Genomic DNA, 21,358 nt, shown 5'->3' on the forward strand with positions numbered 1-21,358 from the left:
TATAAGACGCACCTAGCTTTTGGGGAGGAAAACAGGGGGGTGGGGGGGGGGAATCTGCCTCTGCCTCCCAGCAATTTGCCTCCTTGCAGCAAACAGCCTGTTTCAGTTTCAGCACAGCCTGATTAGCACAAGCAGCTGATTGTCGGGGCCTTCCAACGATCAGCTGTTTCAGGCTGCAAGGACCCGGATTGTTGGGTTACCTCAAACTAGGTAACATCATCAGTGCTAGACCGGAACAGGGTTTGTAGAGGTGGTGGAGGAGGAGGAGGAGGGGCATTATGGAGACCTTGGTGCTCTCTGAACTTTGCTGATTCCTTGCAGATGTTTCATTACCCAAACTAGGTAACGTCATCAGTGCTAGAAGGAATGGGGCGGGGGGGGGGAGGACCAACCTCCAATAGCATTAAGGACCCCTCGCTTCAGCCTTGAGCTACAAATATTCTCCTTTGAAGTAGACTTTTTTAGGGACCGCTGTCAATGCACCTGTTTCTTTTGTTTAATTAGCAACCCCCCCCCCCCCAAATGATGGTAATCAAGCCGACATTAATTTTCTACTTCAGGCTACAACACAGAAGAGGTTGGCTTAGAAGGCAGGGGTTACCTTTGGAAAGCAGCCGACGAAAACGAAGCAGACCAGGAGGAACAAAGACACAGCCTTTGGGGTAAGCCAAGTGGAGCATCTTCCGAACGCCATGACCAGCATGGAATGACGTGTTGTCCCACGGCCCTCTTTCCTCCCATCTTAACTAGGCCTCACCGTCAAGTCTGAAGACGAAAGTGATTCTGACAGTGAGATAAACTTTGGGTCCGTGCAGACGGACAGCTGGACAGATTCCCCTCAGATGGACGACATCGAAGGTAATCTTATTTCTCCCTTTTGCGGCAGGGTGTTGACTCTCGATACACCTTCCTGCGTGGCACTGAAGGGGAAACTGAATTGAGCACGGAAGAAAAAAAGAGCTTTCTGGCTTTCAGAATGGAGGCCCAAGTTTGCTTTGATCAGCTCTTCATCCACCTGAGTACTGACTCAGCTTCTCATCTGCTTTTGATTTCAGTTTTCCAGAAAGAGGTTCTGGGGACTTTGCAGAGAGGTGAAGAAGAGAAAATATCTTGCGACAATCTGGTTCTGGAGATCAACTCTCTCAAGTAAGACATGGGTCAGGGCTTTTGTGACTTTAGGAGAAAGGGGTGCTGTCCAGAGGGGGGCATGGTCCAAGACCTGGAAAGGTAGGTGGCCATTCTCCCACTTTGTGGACACCAGCATTTGGTGGGAAGCCAACATCAGCATTCAGGGAAGCCTCCTGAAGGTCCCTGAAGGCTCTGGAGGGCTAAAACCGGCCCTACGAGCAACCCGGAAGTCTGTTCCCGAACTTCCGGTTTCTTGTGCTCAGGAGGCTTCAGGGAAGCTCTGTTGGGGGGGGGGGAGGCTGTTTTCACCCTCTGCAGGTTCCTATAAAGCCTCTGGAGCCTGGGGTGGGCAAAAAAAGCATGCCAAAAATGGGGGGGGGGAATGCTGGTCGTGCGCACATGCCCACTGGGGTCGTGTGCAAAGCATTATGGGCGTAGCAGGCCTGTGCGCGACCCCCCTGCACTCCCCCTGCTTTTGGCACACGAGCCAAAAACGGTTTGCCATCACTGCCCTATTAGTTCACCCAAACCGGTCCGAACCGGCTGAATACCACCACTGGTTTTAAACGTTTAGTCCTGCTTTTCTCTGTATATGACTTTTTATTGTTTTATCAATGTATACAATACAAAGAAAAATAAAAAAAAGGAAATTAAGGCAAGGAAAAAGAAAGGGGGAAGGAAAATACGAGGTCGAAGGGAAGAAAGGAAAAGGCGTTGACTTCCGACTCTTTTTAGCGCAGTATAAGATAATCATTGATTTAACCTGCTTTGTCTTCCTTGCTGTTGAAATCCTATCTTAGTCCCGCTCTTGCGTCTGTGGCCCTTGGGGAGGTCATTCCTGTTCCAGCAGCATCAGAAAAGCTGTACGTTGTCTTAAGACCGAGGGAACACAGGAAGGTTGGCATGGCCTGTAAATAACAAGGACGGCTGTTAACAGTTCTCCATCCCTTTGCAGATACGCCTACAACATTAGCCTGAAAGAAGTGATGGCGGTACTTAGCAAAGTTGTGTTGGAATACCCAATGCAGAAGATGAGCGCGGAAATGGATCCTCAGGATTACGGCACCCTGATAGTCTCTGTGAGCATCCACCTTCCCTTGGTTTAGCCTGCCTTTAAATGCCTTGAGGGTTTCTTCTGCCCAGAGTCAGGGGTTGGTTGTTTCAGACAGGTAGGTAAGCTGAAAGATGGAGGGTGCACTGCGAAGGTGCCAAGGACTCTTGGTTTCATGGTTGACTAGCTGATGACCTGGTCTTGCCCGGGTATTTATAGACATTGAGGCGTTTGTCTGACGGGGAGCCATTGAGAGAAGCTGTTCTTCCCCCTACTTCCATGCCCATCGTCCCTGCCCTCTCCCTTCCCCCTCCCACGCGTTCCTCTTTCCCACCGTGTCTACGATCCTGGCGCTTTGTCCCGAATCCATCAGTTCCACTGGAGGGCAAACATCATGGCTGGCGTTCCAGAGGAAACTGCGAAGGAATTGACATCACAAACAATTGCTGCTCTAGGACGCCGCGCTTGCTCTCCTTAATGGGCCAGGCGTTCTAGAGTTATGCTGGAACACACACACACAGACATACCCCAGGGCTGTCTCTCCCGCCCGCAAGCATTTGTTAAGTCTTCTGTGTTGAAATTGCTCGAACAATTATGCTGGAACATACATGCATACATACACACAGCCTTTTTTATAGAAAGATAAGATAGAAGATAAGAAAGAAAAGAAGAAGAAAAAGATAAAGCCATTCATGTTGAAAGTCTATGGTGATTCTTGGTCATCGAAATCATGGTTGTCCCAAAGGTGTTTTTTTTTCTAAGAGGCAATTGGACTTTCTGGTTTTTCTTTTGAAGACGTTTAACTTCTTCTCCAAGACGCTTCTTCAGCTCCGACAGGATAGTAGGGAATGGAAGGATTTATATTCCTTGCAAGACAGTTGGACATATGCATCCGTTTAGAGCAGGGGTGTCAAACTTGATTTCATTGAGGGCCGCATCAGGGTTGCATTTGACCTCGGTGTGTGTGTGTGTGTGGAGTAGACATGAGCAGGGAGGGTGTGGCCAGCTCGATGTCACTTATGTCAGGGGCGCGCCTGTGGTGGCCTGAGTGCTTTGCCAAAGAAAACGGGCTCCCAAGCTCCGTTTTCCCTGGCAGAGGTACCATGGGCCAGTCCTTTGCTGTTTTCAGGGCGGCCAGATCTAAGCACCCTGCGGGCCGGATCCGGCCCCCGGGCCTTGAGTTTGACACCCCTGAGGGTCCTTGAAACACTTGGAGGTTGATCTGTATCCTCCGTAATGCTCCTGGTCCCTGTAGTCTGCAATTTTTCCTCTGGAAATCCATCCCTACTACCACACATATTTAGATATGCAGTTTGGGATGAAGACCCTTGGAATGGTGTGGGAGTAGGAATGGATTTCCAAAGGAAACAAAATTCCAGACTACAGGAACCAGGCGCATCACTCAGGTGACCCTGAGGACACAGACAAACCTCCAAGTGGCCTCGACGACCCTCTAAAACACGAGTAGTCAACCTTTTTATACCTACCGCCCACTTTTGTATCTCTGTTAGTAGTAAAATTTTCTAACTGCCCACCGGTTCCACAGTAAGGGTGATTTATAAAGTAGGGAAGTAACTTTACTTTATAAAATAGAGTTACAGCAAAACCCTACCGCCCACCATTAAAGCTGGAACGCCCACTAGTGGGCGGTAGGGACCACTGCTCTAAAGGAGGCAAATGACCAGCTGTCTGCAAGGAATGGAAATCCTTCCATTCCCCACTATTCAGTCAGAGCTGAAGAAGCTTCTTGGAGGAGAAGCGAAACGTCTTCAAAAGGGAAAAAAACAACAACAAGGAAGTCCAGTTGTCTCCTGTAAAAGCACCTTTTGGGACAACTGGCAAAGGCGTTAGACAACAGCAAAGTCCCCATTTTGGACAGAGAGGACCGCTGGTTTGACAGACGGGTCAAAGAGGCCGTCTGGGTCAAAATTGAAGAGAGGGGCAGGGATACGACATCATCTATCTCCCAGCCTACAACACATCACTTCAACACTCGGCATTGAGAACAATTCCCGAGCTTCCCCCACTGACTTCGCTTGTGAGAAGGTCGCAAAAGGGGATCGCACTCAGCAATGGTCCTAAATATGAAATTCAATTGCCAAGCATCAGAATTTTGATTCACGCGATCAAGGGTGCAAAGGTCGTAACTAAAGGGCCATATACCCCATTTTTTTCAGTACCGTTGCAACTTTGAACGGTCACTAAGTGAACTGCTGTAAATAGAGGATTACCTGTGTTTGGGGAGTCAGCTTCCATCCTGCGATGACACCTTCAGCCTCATTCAGACATTCACATCTGCCGATCCCAGGTTCTCAGAAAAGGCGTCGACAGGCAAATAAAAATGCCACATCCAGTCTGAACATCTGGCTGACTGAGAAATGGACCCTAATAAAGAAGGAAACAAAAGCAAAATATTCAAAGGACCACTAAGCCTCTTTCTGCCCCCCCCCCCTGTTTCTATCCATCCTTCCATCCTTCTGACCCAGACTGTGGGGGCAATTTGCTGACTCAATTTGCTAAAAATCTGTAAACCGCTTAGAGAGGGCTGAAAGCCCTATGAAGCGGTATATAAGTCAAATAAATAAATCGGTTTGTTTAAGTAATAACTTCACGCCTCCCGAAGGGTGCCTGAAATACAGGCTTAAACGGGAAGAGGTTCTAAGGTTTGTGAAACCTTCCTAATGTCAACTAATTTGAGAAGAACATAAGTGGCCCATATTCAAAAGGGGATTAGGGTCTTGACAAAAATGTGCAAAAACAGACAAATATTACTTTCTCTCTTTCTTTATTACTCCCAATTCTTGCTTCTCTTCTAATATTTCAATTGTTTTTATCCTGTTGCAAATTTCTTCATTAAAATTATTTTGTTTTTAAAATGAAAAACAATATTCATTTTATAGCTTTATAAAAAGCAATGTTTATTCTTTGTGGGCTGTGGGTGCTTTATCGCTGGAGGTTTTTAAGAAGAGACTGGACAGGCACTTACCTGAAATGGTGTAAAATCTGCTTGAAGAGGGGGCTGGACTAGAAGATCTCCTAGGTCCCTTCCAGATCCATTCTATATTCTGTTCTATTTCTAGTTCTAGTTTAGTCTAGTCTAGTCTATTCCAATCTACTATTCTATTCTATCCTATTCTACTCTGTTCACTCCACTCTATTCTATTCTATTCTTTTTCTAAATTCTATTCTATTCATTTTCTAAATTCTATTCTATTCTTTTTCTAAATTTTATTCTATTCATTTTCTAAATTCTATTCTATTCTTTTTCTAAATTCTATTCTATTCTTTTTCTAAATTTTATTCTATTTTATTCATTTTCTAAATTCTATTCTTTTCCTAAATTCTATTCTATTCTTTTTCTAAATTCTAATCTATTCATTTTCTAAATTCTATTCTTTTCCTAAATTCTATTCCCTTTTTCTAAATTCTGTTCTATTCTTTTTCTAATTTCTATTCTATATTCTGTCCTCTGTTCTGTTCTATTCCGTCCCATTCCATTCAATGCAAGAGCTATTAACAATTTCCAGTTCCAGATTCTTCTATATATTTATTTGTTTATTTAAACCCCCCTCCTTTTTTTTTTTTTACCATTCAACCTTCTTTGCTCCCCTTTCTCCCAGTTGCTGAAGAATTGGGCTCCGCTCTTCAAGAACTACATCAAGCGACCGTCCGATCACTTGGATTCTTTGCATGCCATCGAAGAGTTCTTCTTGGAACACGAGAAGCTGACCACGGTTCTGACCAAAGTAAGCTTCCCGTGGGTGTTGACAGGCTAGCTGGAGGTCGACCCCGGGCTGAACAATGAATGACCTGTTGGTTGAATTGGGATTTCCTTCTGTCTCTTAAATCCATGGGAAGGTGCCATGTTCCTGTCACCAAGGTTGGGTGAAGGACTTGCTTGCCAATCCCTGAAAGGTTCCCGATTGCTTGGAAAGACATTGAGTCCACCCAGTTTAAGCTACCACCTCTGCTGTAACTTGCTTGTTGGAAATGAAGACAGGTAGTCCTCAAATTACGACCAAAATTGAGCCCGAAATTTCGGTTGCTAAGCGGGACAGTGATTGTGAGTTTTGGCCACTTTGACGACCTTTCTTGCTCAGTCGTCAAGGGACTCCCTGAAGCTGTTAAGTTAGTAACACGGTTATTTAGGTGAATCTGGCTTCCCCATTGACTTTGCTTGTCATACGGTCGCAAAAGGGGGATCACATGAGCCCATGCCCCCATGGGTCTTCCCACATCAAGCTTGATTGACATCTAATACCACCTAATGTCCTGGATAGAAGAATGTTTCAAACTTTGTTCCTCCCCATTAATTTCGGTGATCTGTTTCCCCCTGTAAGTACCATATTTTTCAGAGTATAAGACCCTCTGAAGTATAGGACGCACCTAGCTTTTGGGGAGGAAAACAAGGGAACAATATCTGCCTCTACCTCCCAGCAATTTGCCTCCCAAACCCTCTGCATTCCTCGTTTTTTTGCAAAACAAAAAAAGGGCATGTAGAGCTTTGGGAGGCTTGTAGAGTCCTCCAAGGGGCTGAGGGGGGCCAAAAACAAACAAAATATGACCCATTTCTTTGCAAAATGGGCCGTTTTTTTGCAAAACAAAAGAGTATGCAGAAGCTTTGGGAGGCTTGTAGGGTGCTCGTGGGGGCTGAGGGCCCGCCCAAAACTGCCCCTTTTTTGCCCTCCCCAGCCCCCAGGAGCACTTTGCAAGCCTCCCAAACCCTCTGCACGTCCATTGTTGCAAAGGGAGTGGGGTTTCAGTAGGCCAAAAATGCTGTATTCAGTGTATAAGACGCACCCAGTTTTTCATCCTTTTTTTTTTGAGGGAAAACGGTGCGTCTTATACTCCTAAAAATACGGTAATTCTTTATTTCGCTTAGCGCTGTCCCAGTGTTCCTGACCATATGTAAACCCAGTTTCTCCTGTGGTCCTTGTAGGTCCTGTTGAGATTCTATAAACTGGAAATCTTAGCAGAAGAAATGATTCTCACCTGGTTTTCTGAACGGGACCTGTCAGATAAAAGCAGGCAACTTCGTAAAAACAAGCAGGTGAGTTACCATCAGTGGGGAGGATCAAGAGATTGTTGAGCCATATCCACCCATCACAACTATTTATACCTCATCCCAAGATGCCAGGTGGTTTGCAAACATTAAAACCACAATAAAAGCAAATAGAGTAACTTGCTGCATAAAAAGCAGAATGTATAAAATCAAATCCAAGCAAAACCACACCCCTGTTCTGACTGAGGCTTCCCAAGAGCATGAAAGAAATTTCTTGTGCCAACAAAAAACCCTTTCATTAATTGACTGTGAATTCTGCTCATTCTCATCCAGCAAAGTCTTTCCAGGGAGGATTTATAGTCACAAACCTTATCTAGCTTGGAGAGCTGCCAGGCCGATCTCTGCAGAACTTGGCAAGGAGTCTTGGAGAGTCACGAACCAATTAAGTGAACTAATGGTCTCCTGCAAACTCCACTCCCCTTTCGCTCCTCTTTTATTTCCTCTGGGAGGGGCCATTCATCGTCCACCTGTGGCCTTACTCCCAAGTCGACCCCTGTTCTTTAGCTCTTCCCTTTATCTGGAAACTCATCTTGACACATAGCTGGTGAAAAACGACTCCGAAAAGTCCCGCGGTTTTTCACCTAATCAAAAGCAAAAAAATTTCTCTCAGCCCCAAACAGTCAGTCACATGGTCCAAGGCACCGTTCGAAGGTCTGGCGATATCACTCCTCCTCCCTCCGACCAGGTGTGAGCATGTTCTTGGTTCCCAAGAGAAAGTATTTTATTTTGACTACACAAACCTCTCTATCTCTAATCCCCCCTCCCTATCCCTCAGCTCTAGTGTGGCAGCACTGAAGCTCCAAGATGGCTTCGGCTGGGCCAGCTTCAGGGTTGACACCTGCAGTTGAAATCCAAGATCTGAAGTGCAGCAACCTACCGTGTTTCCCCGAAAATAAGACAGGGTCTTATTTTCTTTTGACCCCTGAAATAAGCGCTTGGCCTTATTTTTTGGGAGGTCTTACTATTTTTGAGGTGCAGGAGGCGGTGAGCGTGGTCACCTCATGGCTGCTGCTGTGTGGCAATATTTCCGGGGAGGGCTTATTTTCAGGGGAGGGCTTATTTTAGCTCATGCGCTCAAAAGCCTAATTGGGCTTATTATCCAAGGAGGACTTATTTTTAGGGAAACAGGGTATGAAAGGAATTTTTATGGGTATGTTTATTGTCAAGACATTTCAAGTGGTTCTTCCTAGGTGTCACCGCAGCTGCATGTCGCTCGTCTCTCACCCTGGCATTGTTTTGCAGCTTCAGAAGTTCATCAAGTGGCTTGAGGAAGCAGAGGAAGAGTCGTCCGAAGGAGAGCGAAACTGACCTGGGGGCCTCCGTCCGAAAGAAAGACGAGCTTTGCTCTCTTTCTCAGAAGAAGGGAGGCCCAAAGCACCCATCGTGGCCAAAGGAGATGGCTGAAGAGCAAGAAGAAATCCTGTGCATGGCCCCCCCTGTGCATGTGGGATTCGAACTCTCGGCTGGCTGACAATCCTGTGGCTTATTTCGTTGTATATTTAATGTTCCTGGCAGACGCCACGTGTGGGACGGGAGGAAACAATTGCTGGATAAACCAGAGACCTGTGTACTATTTAAAGTCTTTCTAAGGGTGTGTGTGCGCACACGCGTGTGTGCTTTTCGTATGTATGTATGTATATATATGTTTGTGTGTATGTGTGTGTGTATATGTGTGTGTGTGTTTGTGTATATATATATACATGTATTTATATGTATATGAATATACATATATATATTTAGTGTCACAACCCCTGGTAAGCCCCAATTATGGGAGGAAGCTAACTGCTTCCATCATCTGTCAATCGGCTCGTCACAAGAGTCCATCACAACAGAAACCCAATATTTTTACTGTTGCCTTTGTTATATTTGTGGTTTTTTTTAATTTGTGCTGATAAATAAATAAAGGGAGACTAGTATAGATCTATTTCAAGCTATTTAGCTCTCATCAACTAGCCATACCCTTACAGCACAGGTTCGAATCCCAGTAAGGTTATGGCTAGCTGATGAGAGCTAAATAGCTTGAAATAGATCTATACTAGTCTCCCTTTATTTATTTATCAGCACAAATAAAAAACAACACAAATATACATATATGTATATACATATACATATGTATATGTATATATACATATATACATATATGACACTAAATACATACATACATACATACACACACACACATATTTTTCAAACTATCCTAAAAATACGAGTTCCAGGTTTAACTATAAAAGAAGAGACAGACATTGCGATCTCCGGAACTTAAAATGTATTACCCACTTAGCTTTTGATAGCCTCTACTAACATTGTCAGTGTAAAAACTACCATTGAAAAGATATTCACCTTTATACATCATTGATCAATTTGGCCATTGTGCTCGTGATAGGCCCATCCACTCCCCCTCCCACCTATAATTAGCTTTGTCATTTTTTTGCTTCAGATAATGAAGCATAGGCTAACGAAAGCTAAGTGGATAATATATATTTAAGTTCCGCTGATCGTGATGTCTGTCTCTTTATATATAGGAGGAGAGCCTGTGGCTTAGTGGCTAATACAACTGCCTAATATGTACAAACAGCCCAGGTTCGAATCCCAGTAAGGGTATGGCTAGCTGATGAGAGCTAAATAGCTTGAAATAAATCTATACTAGTCTATACTATAATCTATACTAGTTTATTTATTCATCAGCACAAATATTATATATATATAGCATTTGTGCTGATAAGTAAATAAAGGGAGACTAGTATAGATCTATTTCAAGCTATTTAGCTTGAGATACACACACTACACACACATACATACATACATACATACATACATACATACATACATACATACGTTACCCACTGGGGACAAAGGAGAGGGTGTCTACTAATGTCCAGGTAAGCAGTAAAAGATGTGCAAATCCAAGTCAAATCTTAACTGTTAGGATCACAAGAAGTTTTGAGTTTTTCAAAAACAGATCTCTTGGAATTCCCTGCATTTGCTTGTGTCCATGGGAGGGGTCCCATTGAGTCCAAGAACCAGCTGCAAAGCAGAAAAGAGAAAGACGAAAGGTAGGACAGTAGGATAAGTCCGGACAGAGAAGATGCTACTGGCATTAGCCAAATTGTCCTTTAACCCTAACCCTAACCTAGGGAATTGAACTCTAGAGGAAAGAACTTTCCCGGAGGGGGAAAAAAAATTCTTTTTGAAATGAGGGTTATATACGCGCTCACTTAGAAATGTGAAGTTATCCCGAACCACGGAGTCCTCCCCCCCCCCCTTTTTTTACTTCTCTTTGCATAAAACGGGGAAATGCTCAGCTACCTCACAAAGCATTTGTCGATAAGAGAAACCCCTGTAACGAATAAGTGTTCTTAGGCCTCTAACGTTGCAGCTCGGTTGCGCGTCAATCTTGCTGACAAGTCTGGTTCTTCGGAGCTGGGAGAGTTGGCTCCCATCCTTGTTTTTTGAGGGGAAAAGGGTTTTGTGTGTCTCTTGAAGAGAGCCGAGGTGGCGCAGTGGTTAGGGTGCAGTACTGCAGGCCACTTCAGCTGACTGCTATCTGCAGTTCAGCGGTTCATATCTCACCGGCTCAAGGTTGACTCAGCCTTCCATCCTTCCGAAGTGGGTGAAATGAGGACCCAGACTGGGGGCAATATGCTGACTCTGTAAACCGCTTAGAGAGGGCTAAAAGCCCTATGAAGCGGTATATAAGTCTAACTGCTATTGCTATTGAAGCTACTGAAGTCGATTCTTTTCGACCCCTGACAAATACGTGGGGTTTTTGTCTGTGCGACTTTAGTGGTTCAACTTTGGCCACATACTGACTCCCCATAGATCCTAGCAAGGCTTCTCAGAGACACTCAGCGTAGGATTCTGCTCATTCTGACAGCTTTCAAACCATCAGAGAACTTCTGTCAATGGTGTCCGTTGGAACACTGGTGACTTGAAGTTTGCCAGATAAAAAGGACTATGGTAGCTTGTTCTATCTTTAACCCTTTAGGCCCTCCAAACTTTTAAGACTCGGGAACTTCAACTCCCAGAATTCCTCAGCCAGCCATGCTGAGCCATCCAGTCAGAGCTGGCTGAGGAATTCTGGGAGTTGAAGTCCACAACTCATAGAAGTCTATGGAGATTCTCTGTCATCCAGGTCATGGTTGTCCCAAAGGTGCTTTTTCAGGAGACAACTGGACTTCCTTCTTGTTGTTTTTTTCCTTTGAAGTCCAAGAAGCTTCTTCAGCTCTGCCCGGATAATGGGGAAGGGAAGGATTTATATTCCTCCCCAAAGGATGCAGATGACCAGCTGTTCTGCAAGGAGTATAAATCCTTCCCTTCCCCACCATCCGGTCAGAGCTGAAGAAGCTTCTTGGATGAGGAGAGAAACATCTTCAAAGAAAAACAAAGTCCAGTTTCCTCTTGGAAAAAAAAAATCACCTTTGGGACAAGTGTGGAAAGTTGCCAACTTTGGAGACCGAGGCTGTTCCTTTTTGTCCCACTGCCATTGCTGATGGGATTCTCAGCCTCTTTTCTTGATGGTGATAAGAATTCGGAAGTCAACAACCTGAGTTCACAATGGTGGTGACAACCTGCCACCCTTCAAATTTTAACCATTGGCCAGATCGGATTTTATTGACTCCAGTAAGCCAACATCTGTTCACCTCTGCAATTGCTACGGCAGTGTCTTTATTTTGCCACCATTCTTTCCTAGAAAGGCGGGAAAAAGTGAATAGCAACCCCCCCTTCCCCCCACGATTGTCTCGTGAAGTGACCTAAATGTCTGGGAAACATTTCCTGGGGTTTTTTGGGGTGGGGGTGGAGGAGAGTTTGAACACTAACTCTGGTGTTTTTACCCACTATTCTCAAATCTACTTGTAAATGCTGGGAAAGAAGCACTTTTTTTCTCTCTCTCTCGGGTTCCACCACAAAACCGCGTTCGACTAAAGCGCGCTCGATGAAACCGCGTAGCTGACGTCATCACAGCGCGACGAAAAAAGCACGCTGTAAATGCTAAAGCTAAAATTAACCCCTAAACCTAACCCCCCTAAACCTAATCCTAAACCTAACCCTTTACCTAACTCTTAACCTAACGCTAAACCTAATGCTAACCCTTAACCTAACCCTAACCCTAACGCTTAACCTAAACCTAACCCTAAACCTTAACGTGAATCGGCTTGCTTTCAAAGCACTATTTAAAGCGCCCTTTTTTCTCCGCGGTCGCTGTTGTCGCCCTGCTGATGACGTCAGCGACGCGGTTTAATCGGGCGCGCTTTAGTCGAGCGCGGTTTTGTCGTGCCACGCTCTCTCGTCCCTGCTAATATTCCATTCAGGGAGTCATTAAAGCCCTCTAATGCAAAGAATGACTTGTCTGTTCTGCAATACATTGGAATCTGAAAAAAACGGGTCATGTTGGAGACGGTGCTAGAAGAATGCCGACATCACCTCAGGCTTAAAAAAAAATCTTTTGTGGCAAGTCAAATCGGAATCCGCAAGTGCCACCTCGGTGGTGTGTGTGTGTGAATGTGTCTAAAAGCCTGTTGTATGTCATCTTCGCTCAGTCTTAGCGCCGTTCGGTTTCGCTTCGACGTTCAGGGCTCAGGATCCCGGATGGGTGTTCAGAGGAGCCGGTTGAATTTTTAAAAGAAGATTTCGGTTAATGTCAGGGTTCCAAGTAAGACGAAAGAGGACTCCGAGGCTTGAGGTTCCTCAAAGTTCCATTTTATTAGAGATGTCATGTTGGCGCATCTGGGAAAACCCGAATCTGAAAGCTTCCAGGTTTTCTCCACCCAAAGGAAAGTCTAAATCCCTTCTCCAGGACCCTCATGTCCGTCATATGGTCCAATCAATGTACCGTCCCAACTGGAGATGCCTCCCAGTCACTCCCCTCCACGTGCAGGGCAAGATGGCCTTGACTCTCTGAGAAAGGAATGTTATTGTGACTATATATCTCCCCCATTCTCCATATAATCCCCCCTCCCAGTTTCCCACAGAATTAAATGTGGCTGGCTAGAAGGCCCAAGGCAAAAGATGGCTTCCAGGCCTGACACCGTAGTTCTTAACCATTCTTGCATTCTGAGTTTCCTTGCTTGAATTCTTGTTACTTGCGTTCTTGTTTTACTTATTTATTTTGGAGCCGCCCTCCCCCTTTGTCGTTGTTATAAATAATTCAAGGTGGTGAACATCTTCAACACACCTTCCTCCTCCTCTTTTCCCCACAACAACCCTGTGAGGTAGGTTTGAGAGATAGGCTGACTGGCCCAAAGTCTTCCAGTTGGTTTTCATGGCTATGGCAGGACTAAAACCCAGGGTCTCCAGATTTAATTTAATCTTATTTATAATTTTATTTTATAATTTTATTTTTATTCATTTAGAAAATGTATATAGCCATTGAGCCACCTATGACAAATCTAGACAGCATATTAAAAAGCAGAGACATCACTGTGCCAACAAAAGTGTGTCTAGTCAAGGCTACGGTTTCCCCAGTTGCAATGGATGGCTGTGAAGGTTGGACCATAAGAAAGACTGAGCGCCAAAGAACGGAGGCCTTTGAACTCTGGTGCTGGAGAAGACTCCTGCGTTGAGTCCCTTGGACTGCAAGGCCATCCAACTGGTCAGAGGAGATCAACCCTGACTGCTCTTTAGAAGGCCAGATCCTGAAGAGGAAACTCAAAAGACTTTGGCCACCTAAGGAGAAAGAAGGACTCCCTGGAGAAGAGCCTCATGCTGGGAAAGATGGAGGGCAAAAGAAGAAGAAGGGGACGGCAGAGAAGGAGGTGGCTGGATGGAGTCACCAAAGCCCTCTCTCAATATCTATCTATCTATCTATCATCTATCTATCTATCTATCTATCTATCTATCTATCTATCTATCTATCTATCTATCTATCCATCCATCCATCCATCCATCCATCCATCCATCCATCCATCTATCTATCTATCTATCTATCTATATCTACAGTATCTCTCTCTCTCTCTTTCTCTCTCTATCATCTATCATCTTCTAAAACCCAAATACTTCACCACCTAAGGAGAAGGAAGAACTCCCTGGAGGAGAGCCTCATGCTGGGAACGATGGAGGGCAGAAGAAGAAGGAGGGGACGGCAGAGAAGGAGGTGGCTGGATGGAGTCCCTGAAGCAGTCAGCGTGAACTTAAATGGACTCTGGGAGATGATAGAGGACAGGAAGGCCTGGAAGAATGTTGTCCATGGGGTTTCAATGGGTCGGACACAACTTTGCAAATAACAACAATATAGCCATCTACTAGCTCCCAGTGACTCTAGGCAGTTTACAAACAAAAAAAACCAGTATATATATATAAAAATTAAAAAACGTATAAAAATAAAAAGACAACCCTCCCTTTCCCTTTACCCCCAGCGATAGCACGCACTCATATCAGCCACTTAATGGGCTCCATCCTACTCTGGGTGCCCTAAGCCCGCTGACAAAGCACTTGAGGACTGTCTTCAGGGTCTTTCGAAAGAGTGTCGAAGTGGAGGCCCATCTAATTTCCGAAGGGATGATATTCCAAAGGGAGGGAGCCACTACGGAGAAGGCCCTTCTGGGCCCCGCCAGCTTAAGGGACAGGACCCGCTGTCAGACCTGGAACCCTGACACCCAAAACGTTCCTTGCCTCCCCAGTCTGGTGGGTCGGGTAGATGTGACCGGCAACAGTCCCTCAGATAACCTGGTCTCGAGCCATGAGGACTGGTTGATTGGTACTATTTGCAGTCCCGGTATCACTTACGCTAAACGTGGCTTTACTAAGTACAGGTAGTCCCTGGCTGCTCGCTATGATGGGCCTTATGACCTAACATTCAAAGTTCGACGGTCAGGCGCCCTTTGCAGCCATCTGACCCAACTCTGGACGCCCAGTAATACGGCCACTTCCCTAGCCGTTTGCAGTATCCTGCAGTCACGTGATCGTGTTTACTAACGGTTTTATCAAAAACTGGCACTTCCACTTTTTGGCAAGAAGCCCTCTACCAAGCATGGATTTGCTTAATGACCTTTGTGTCATAACAGCTGCAAAAAAAGCTGGTAAAATCAGTTTGGTCATGTTTTACAACCATTACGACTTACAGCTGTAATTGGCAGACTTCACCACAGTCACATCAGTACCTGAGTTTCCAAATCTACAATTGAACTTTAAATATCTGACTTTTTTTTTTTTGACATCCAGCTTCCACAGCCATTGAAGTGGTGCCTATTTATCTATTCACTTTAGCAGAAGAGCCGAGGTGGCGCAGTGGGTAGAGTGCAGTACTGCAGGCCACTTCAGCTGACTGCTAGTTCAGCAGTTCGGCTGTTCAAATCTTACCGGCTCAGGGTTGACTCAGCCTTCCATCCTTCCGTGGTGGGTGAAATGAGGACCCAGACTGTGGGGGCGATATGCTGACTCTGTAAACCGCTTAGAGAGGGCTGAGCCCTATGAAGCGGTATATAAGTCTAACTGCTATTGCTATTGCTATGCTTTTGAACTGCTAAATGAGCTGGAGCAAGGAACAGAAGCTCACCCCTATCGTGTAGTGCTCGGGTCTCAAACCCTGGGCTGTCAGCTTTCCAGCTGATATGCTCAGTTTCAGCCTTTGGTGTGCCTCTGAATACAGGTAGTCTGCTACATACGACCACAAGTGAGCCCCAAATTTCTGTTGTTCAGTATGACATTAGTTCAGTGAGCTGTGTCCCATTTTACGACCTTCCTTGCCACAGTTGTTAAGTGAACCACAGCAGTTGATAAGTTAGTAACCTAGTTGTTAAGTGACTCTTGACTGCCCCATTGACTTTGTTCACAAAAGGGGATCACATAACCTTGGGACACAGCAATGGTCATAAGTATGAACCACTTGCCAAGCATCTGAATTTTGATCACATGGGGATGCTGCAAAGGTCGTAACACAGAAAAATGGTCATAAGTCACATTTTTCAGTGATGATGTAACTGAACAGTCACTAAATGAACTGTTGTAAGTCAAGGACTATCAGATGCTTGACAACTGGCTCATATTTATGACCGTTGCAGTGTCCCGGGGTCATGCGATCCCCTTTTGCGACCTTCTGACAAGCAAAGTCAATGAGGAAGCCAGATTCACTTAACAACCGTGTTAACTAACTTTTTAACAACGGCAACGATCCCCTTAACAACTGTGACAAGAAAGATTGTAAAAATGGGGCAAAATTCACTTCGCAAATGTCTCACTTACCCAGAGAAATATTGGTCTCAATTACCTGTAACTACCTGTATACGACATTCTCCTTGCTTTAAAATATTTAACATGACCCCAATTTGCCCGTTTACGCTTCTCCCTAGTGGGCATTCTGTCTTTTTTTCTAACTTTCATCTCACAAAGTGCTGTTGTCTGCATATCTTGAACTGTTTCTCTTCCGACCTCCAATTTGGATTCCAGTTGTCAGCAATTCTAATCCCCAGCATTCTTATATTCCCTGAACAGAATAAACATAGACTATATGGAGATAATATTCAGTCTACTACCCCTCCCTTATTCTAAACACTTTTGTTTCTCCAAATTTAGTTCTTACAGTAGTTTCTTATTCCTTGCAAAGGTTCCTCTGAAGCATAACCAGATGTTCTGGCACTCCATTTTATCTTGCACATTTTGGCATGATTTACATACTTGAAGGCCTTGATGTAATCAAGAAGAGGAATCATCTTAAAGGCTGTTTGTCTCTCCATTATCCATCTTATTTTATCTAGCTCAGCATTTCTCACCCTTAGCAACTTTAAGATATGTGAACTTCAACTCCCAGAATTGGTGCTGGGAATTTTAAGTCCACATATCTTAGAAGTTGACAAGGTTGAGAAACCCTGAGCTATCTGATTACTCGTGTTAATTTAATTATCTAATCCTAGTACCTCACTGCTTCCACTTACAACCTCAACTGAGCCCAACACTTCTGTTGCTAAGTGAGAGATCTGTCAAATGGGTTTTGCCCTGCTTTATTACCTTTCTTGCCACCATTGTGAAGTGAATCACTGCAATTGTTAAGTTACTAACACGGTTGTTAAGTGAATTGGGATTTCCCCATTGACTTTGATTGGCAGAAGATTGCAAAAAGTCATCACATGACATCACAACTCTGCAGCTGTCATAAATATGAGTCAGTTGCCAAGCGGCCGAATTTTGTTCACATGACTTTGAAGGACGCTGCAATGGTTGTGTGAGAAGTGGTCATAAGTCACTTTTTGCAGTGCCGTTGTAACTTTGGTCACTAAATGAACTGTCGTAAATCAAGGACTACCTGTATTATCTCTTGCTACTAGATTGTTGTTATTAGTTGCGAAGTCGTGTCCAATTGATTGTGATCCCATGGACAACGTTCCTCCAGGCCTTCCTGTCCTCTACCATCCTCTGGGGTCCATTGAAGCTCACGCCAACTGCTTCAGGGACTCCATCCAGCCACCTCATTCTCTGCCGTCCCCTCCTTCTTCTTCTGCCCTCCATCATTCCCAGCATGAGGCTCTTCTCCAGGGAGTCCTTCCTTCTCCTTAGGTGGTGAAGTATTTGGCTTTTAAAAGATGATAGATTAGATAGATAGATAGATAGATAGATAGATAGATAGATAGATAAGATAGATAGATAATACATACATACATACATACATACATGAGAGAGACAGAGAGATAGAGGCAGCGAGACAGACATAGAGAGACAGATACACAGAGAGACACACACAGAGATAGAGACAGAGACACAGAGAAACATAGACAGAGAGACAGACACAGAGAGAGACAGAGAGAGACATACAGAGAGAGATAGAGACAGACAGACATACAGAGAGAGACCGAGAGCGAGAGAGACAGACACAGAGAGACAGATAGAGACATAGACACAGAGAGAGAGCGCTTTGGTGACTCCATCCAGCCACCTCCTTCTCTGCCGTCCCCTTCTTCTTCTTTTGCCCTCCATCGTTCCCAGCATGAGGTTCTTCTCTAGGGAGTCTACTAGATTGGAACTCCCCAAATCTGGATGGCGATAGTATAACATCTCATTTTTTGCTATTTCTATGTCTGGTGTTTTGGAGCTCAGCTTGGACACGTACACAGATACACCAACACACACATGGACACACAAACATTCCCTGACCCCCATTAACTTCACAGAATTGTTTCTGCTTGAAAACTTTTGCTGAAATGGACAACGTAAGATGTGGCTGAAGTGTTTACTATAAGACTTCTCTTACTTCATTGTTGTCTTCAGTATATTTTATTATGTTTTTTCTTTAGCCTATTTTAGCTGAGCTTTCAGTTGTGCGTTGCTTCTGGGCAATTCATTCGTTTGTTTGTTTTTGCTTCGTGTTGAATAACTTGCTGTGGTTGTGCTGTTTATAAACCGACATCTTAGAAACTTTGAAATCTTACAGAGGAAAAGAATTGGCAGAGTTGCGACGCACCCTGGGTCACGTGGACCAAAGACAAAACAATGTACAAAACATGCCATAAAGATTGAGTTAGTATTGTGCACTAAACCAACAGAAAGACATGATAGCTATTATTGGAGTGCTGGGCTAGGACGGAGGAGACGGCATTTAAAATCTTTTGCTTAATTGAAGATAAATCAGGGCATTGCCTGTCTTATTTTCTATCCCCAAATCCTTAAAATGGGCTGATTTTATAGCTCATTATTGAATGTTTGGATTGAAGCAAAATATTATTTTCTGTGTAGTTATGTTAATACAATACAAAGTTGAAAGCTGTGTATCCCAAAGCTGCATTTTCAAGAGGCAACTGGACTTTCTGGTTTTTTCTTTGAAGATACTTCGCTTCTCATCCAAGAAGCTTCTTCAGTTCTGGCTGACTAGCTGGGTGATGCTTCCATTCCCCACTATTCAGCCAGAGCTGAAGAATCTTCTTGGATGGGAAGGGAAACGTCAAAGAAAAAACAGAAAGTCCAGTTGCCTCTTGAAAAAAAAAAAGCACCTTTGGGACAACCTGGATCAGGAGTCACCAACCTTTCGGACCTCAGGGACCACTAAATTCATAATTTTAAATTCTGCAGACCACTAATATGATGTGTCTAATGACCAGCTGGGTGGGCGTGGTAAGGTGATCATGTGACTGAGTGGGCGTGTCCAAGAAGGAGCCTCAGCAGAAGCACCTCACTGAGGACTAGGAGCATAGGCTTTCCAAGCAGAGGGAAGATCTGTGGGAGTGCAAGGCCAGGTACTGACGCCTGGAGGCTCAGCGGGCTGAGATGGTCAGCCACTTCCTGGCCATGATGCTGTCCCGCTGGAATGAGACCCTCTGGCTCTTCGCCATCAGCAGCATTTCCCTTCAGCCTTCGCCCAAAGCCCCATACCAGGAGGCTGAAGTAGACCCAAGTTGAAATTTCTGCCCCCCTCCGACCCACACAAAAAGACTGGCCCAGGGGCTGCAGTTTGAGGACCCCTGATTTAGTGCAATATAAAAAACCGAAATAATTTTTCTGCGGACCACCAACATATACTTCTTCGGACCACCAGTTGGTGACTGCTGACCTGGATGATTTAGAATCTCCATAGACATTCTCCCCTTTGTGGCAGCTTCTCAAATATTGGAATACTGCTATCATGTGTCCTCATGACTTGAAAAGCAGAATTATGATACCTGTGCAAATGAGCAGTTTTCAGTGGGGGATTAGCTAAGTCACTTGGAGATCAGCCGGCCTGTCTGGACCCATCCTCAAAGAGAACTGAAAAGAATTAATTTACAGAGAAAAGCAGCTATAGAGACCATTGGCAAACTGCTGGGTCTGCCAAGCAAAGATAGCCCATGGGGGTAATTCAGTAGAGAAAGGGGACCTAAAAAAAAAAATCAAAGTTATTTGAAAGTTCATGACTAACAGAATTGAAAGGGACCGGCTAGGTCATCTAGTCAAATCCCCGGCTCAAACAGGAGACCCTAACATTTCTGACAAATGGCTGTCCAGTCTCTTCTTGAAAGCCTCTGGTGATGAAGCTCCCACAACTTCCGAAGGCAACTTCTGTTCCACTGATTGATTGTTCTCACTCAGAACAGAACAGAAAATTTCTTCTTATTTCCAGCTTGAATCTCTCCTTGTTCAGTTTCCATCCATTGTTCCTTGTCCGGCCTTCAGGTGCTTTGGAAAATAGCTTGACCCCCTCCTCTTTATGGCAGTCCCTCAAATATTGGAACACTGCAGTCATGTCTCCCTGGATCCTTCTCTTCACTAGATTAGCCATGCTTTATATGTTTTAGACTCCAGTCCCCTAATCATCCTGCTTGCTCTTCTCTGCACTTTTTCTAGAGTCTCAACATCTTTTCTATAGGGTGGTGACCAAAACTACAGTACTCTAGGTGTGGTTTTATAGGCTTTATAGAGTGGTATTAGTACCTCACATGATCTTGACTGTATCCCTGTGTTAATGCAATTTAGGATTGCATTGTCTTTTTTGGCTGCCACCGCATACTGTTAGCTCATATTTAGAATAGAATAGAATAGAGTAATAGAGTTGGAAGGGATCTTGGAGGTCTTCTAGTCCAACCCTGCCTAGACAGGAAACCCTACACCATTTCAGACAAATGGTTATCCAACATCTTAAAAACTTCCAGTGTTGGGGCATTCACAACTTCTGAAGGCAATGAGTTCCACTGATTAATTGTTCTAACTGTCAGGAAATTTCTCCTCAGTTCTAGGTTGCTTCTCTCCTTGATTAGTTTCCACCCATTGCTCTTCTTGTTCTGCCCTCAGGTGCCTTGGAGAATAGTTTGACTCCCTCTTCTTTGTGGCAACCCCTGAGATATTGGAAGACTGCTATCATGTCTCCCCTGGTCCTTCTTTTCATTAAACTAGACATCCCCAGTTCCTGCAATTTAATTTAATTGGTTGCCCACTAAGACTCCAAGGTTCCTCTCACGGTTACTGCTATTAAGCCTTGTTTCACCCAATTTATAGGTGTCCTTTTGGTTTTTCTTGCCTAAGTGTAAGACTTTACTTTTCTCCACATTGAAATTCATTTTGTTAGATGGGGCCGAGTGTTCAGGTTAGTTGTTAGTGTTAGTTCACCCTTTCCAGTTTGTGGCATAGTTGTGGTAAGTTTCCAACTACTTTACACTTTACAAGGAATGGCTAAAGGAAGCCAACTACCTCAACCAAGAAGGTCATTTAATTAGTTATTTATTTTT

General features: G+C 44.4%; 1 protein-coding gene across 1 annotated transcript in view; it reads left to right on the forward strand.

Moving 5' to 3' along the window:
- Positions 1 to 8,814, forward strand: part of EIF2B5 (eukaryotic translation initiation factor 2B subunit epsilon) — a 30,956-nt gene extending 22,142 nt beyond the window's left edge. Inside the window, exons 10-16 of the mRNA XM_087725095.1 lie at positions 561 to 662; positions 751 to 858; positions 1,056 to 1,146; positions 2,084 to 2,207; positions 5,800 to 5,925; positions 7,119 to 7,229; positions 8,484 to 8,814. Of these exons, the coding sequence (XP_087581221.1) occupies positions 561 to 662; positions 751 to 858; positions 1,056 to 1,146; positions 2,084 to 2,207; positions 5,800 to 5,925; positions 7,119 to 7,229; positions 8,484 to 8,549 (728 nt within the window). The 3' untranslated portion in view covers positions 8,550 to 8,814. The remainder of the gene's footprint in view (positions 1 to 560; positions 663 to 750; positions 859 to 1,055; positions 1,147 to 2,083; positions 2,208 to 5,799; positions 5,926 to 7,118; positions 7,230 to 8,483) is intronic.
- The last annotated feature ends 12,544 nt before the right edge of the window (positions 8,815 to 21,358 follow it).

The sequence above is a fragment of the Thamnophis sirtalis genome, unplaced genomic scaffold (assembly GCF_051295495.1).
Source record: "Thamnophis sirtalis isolate CommonGarterSnake01/CBP01778 unplaced genomic scaffold, rThaSir2_p1.2 scaffold_11, whole genome shotgun sequence".
Classification (NCBI taxonomy): domain Eukaryota; kingdom Metazoa; phylum Chordata; class Lepidosauria; order Squamata; family Natricidae; genus Thamnophis; species Thamnophis sirtalis.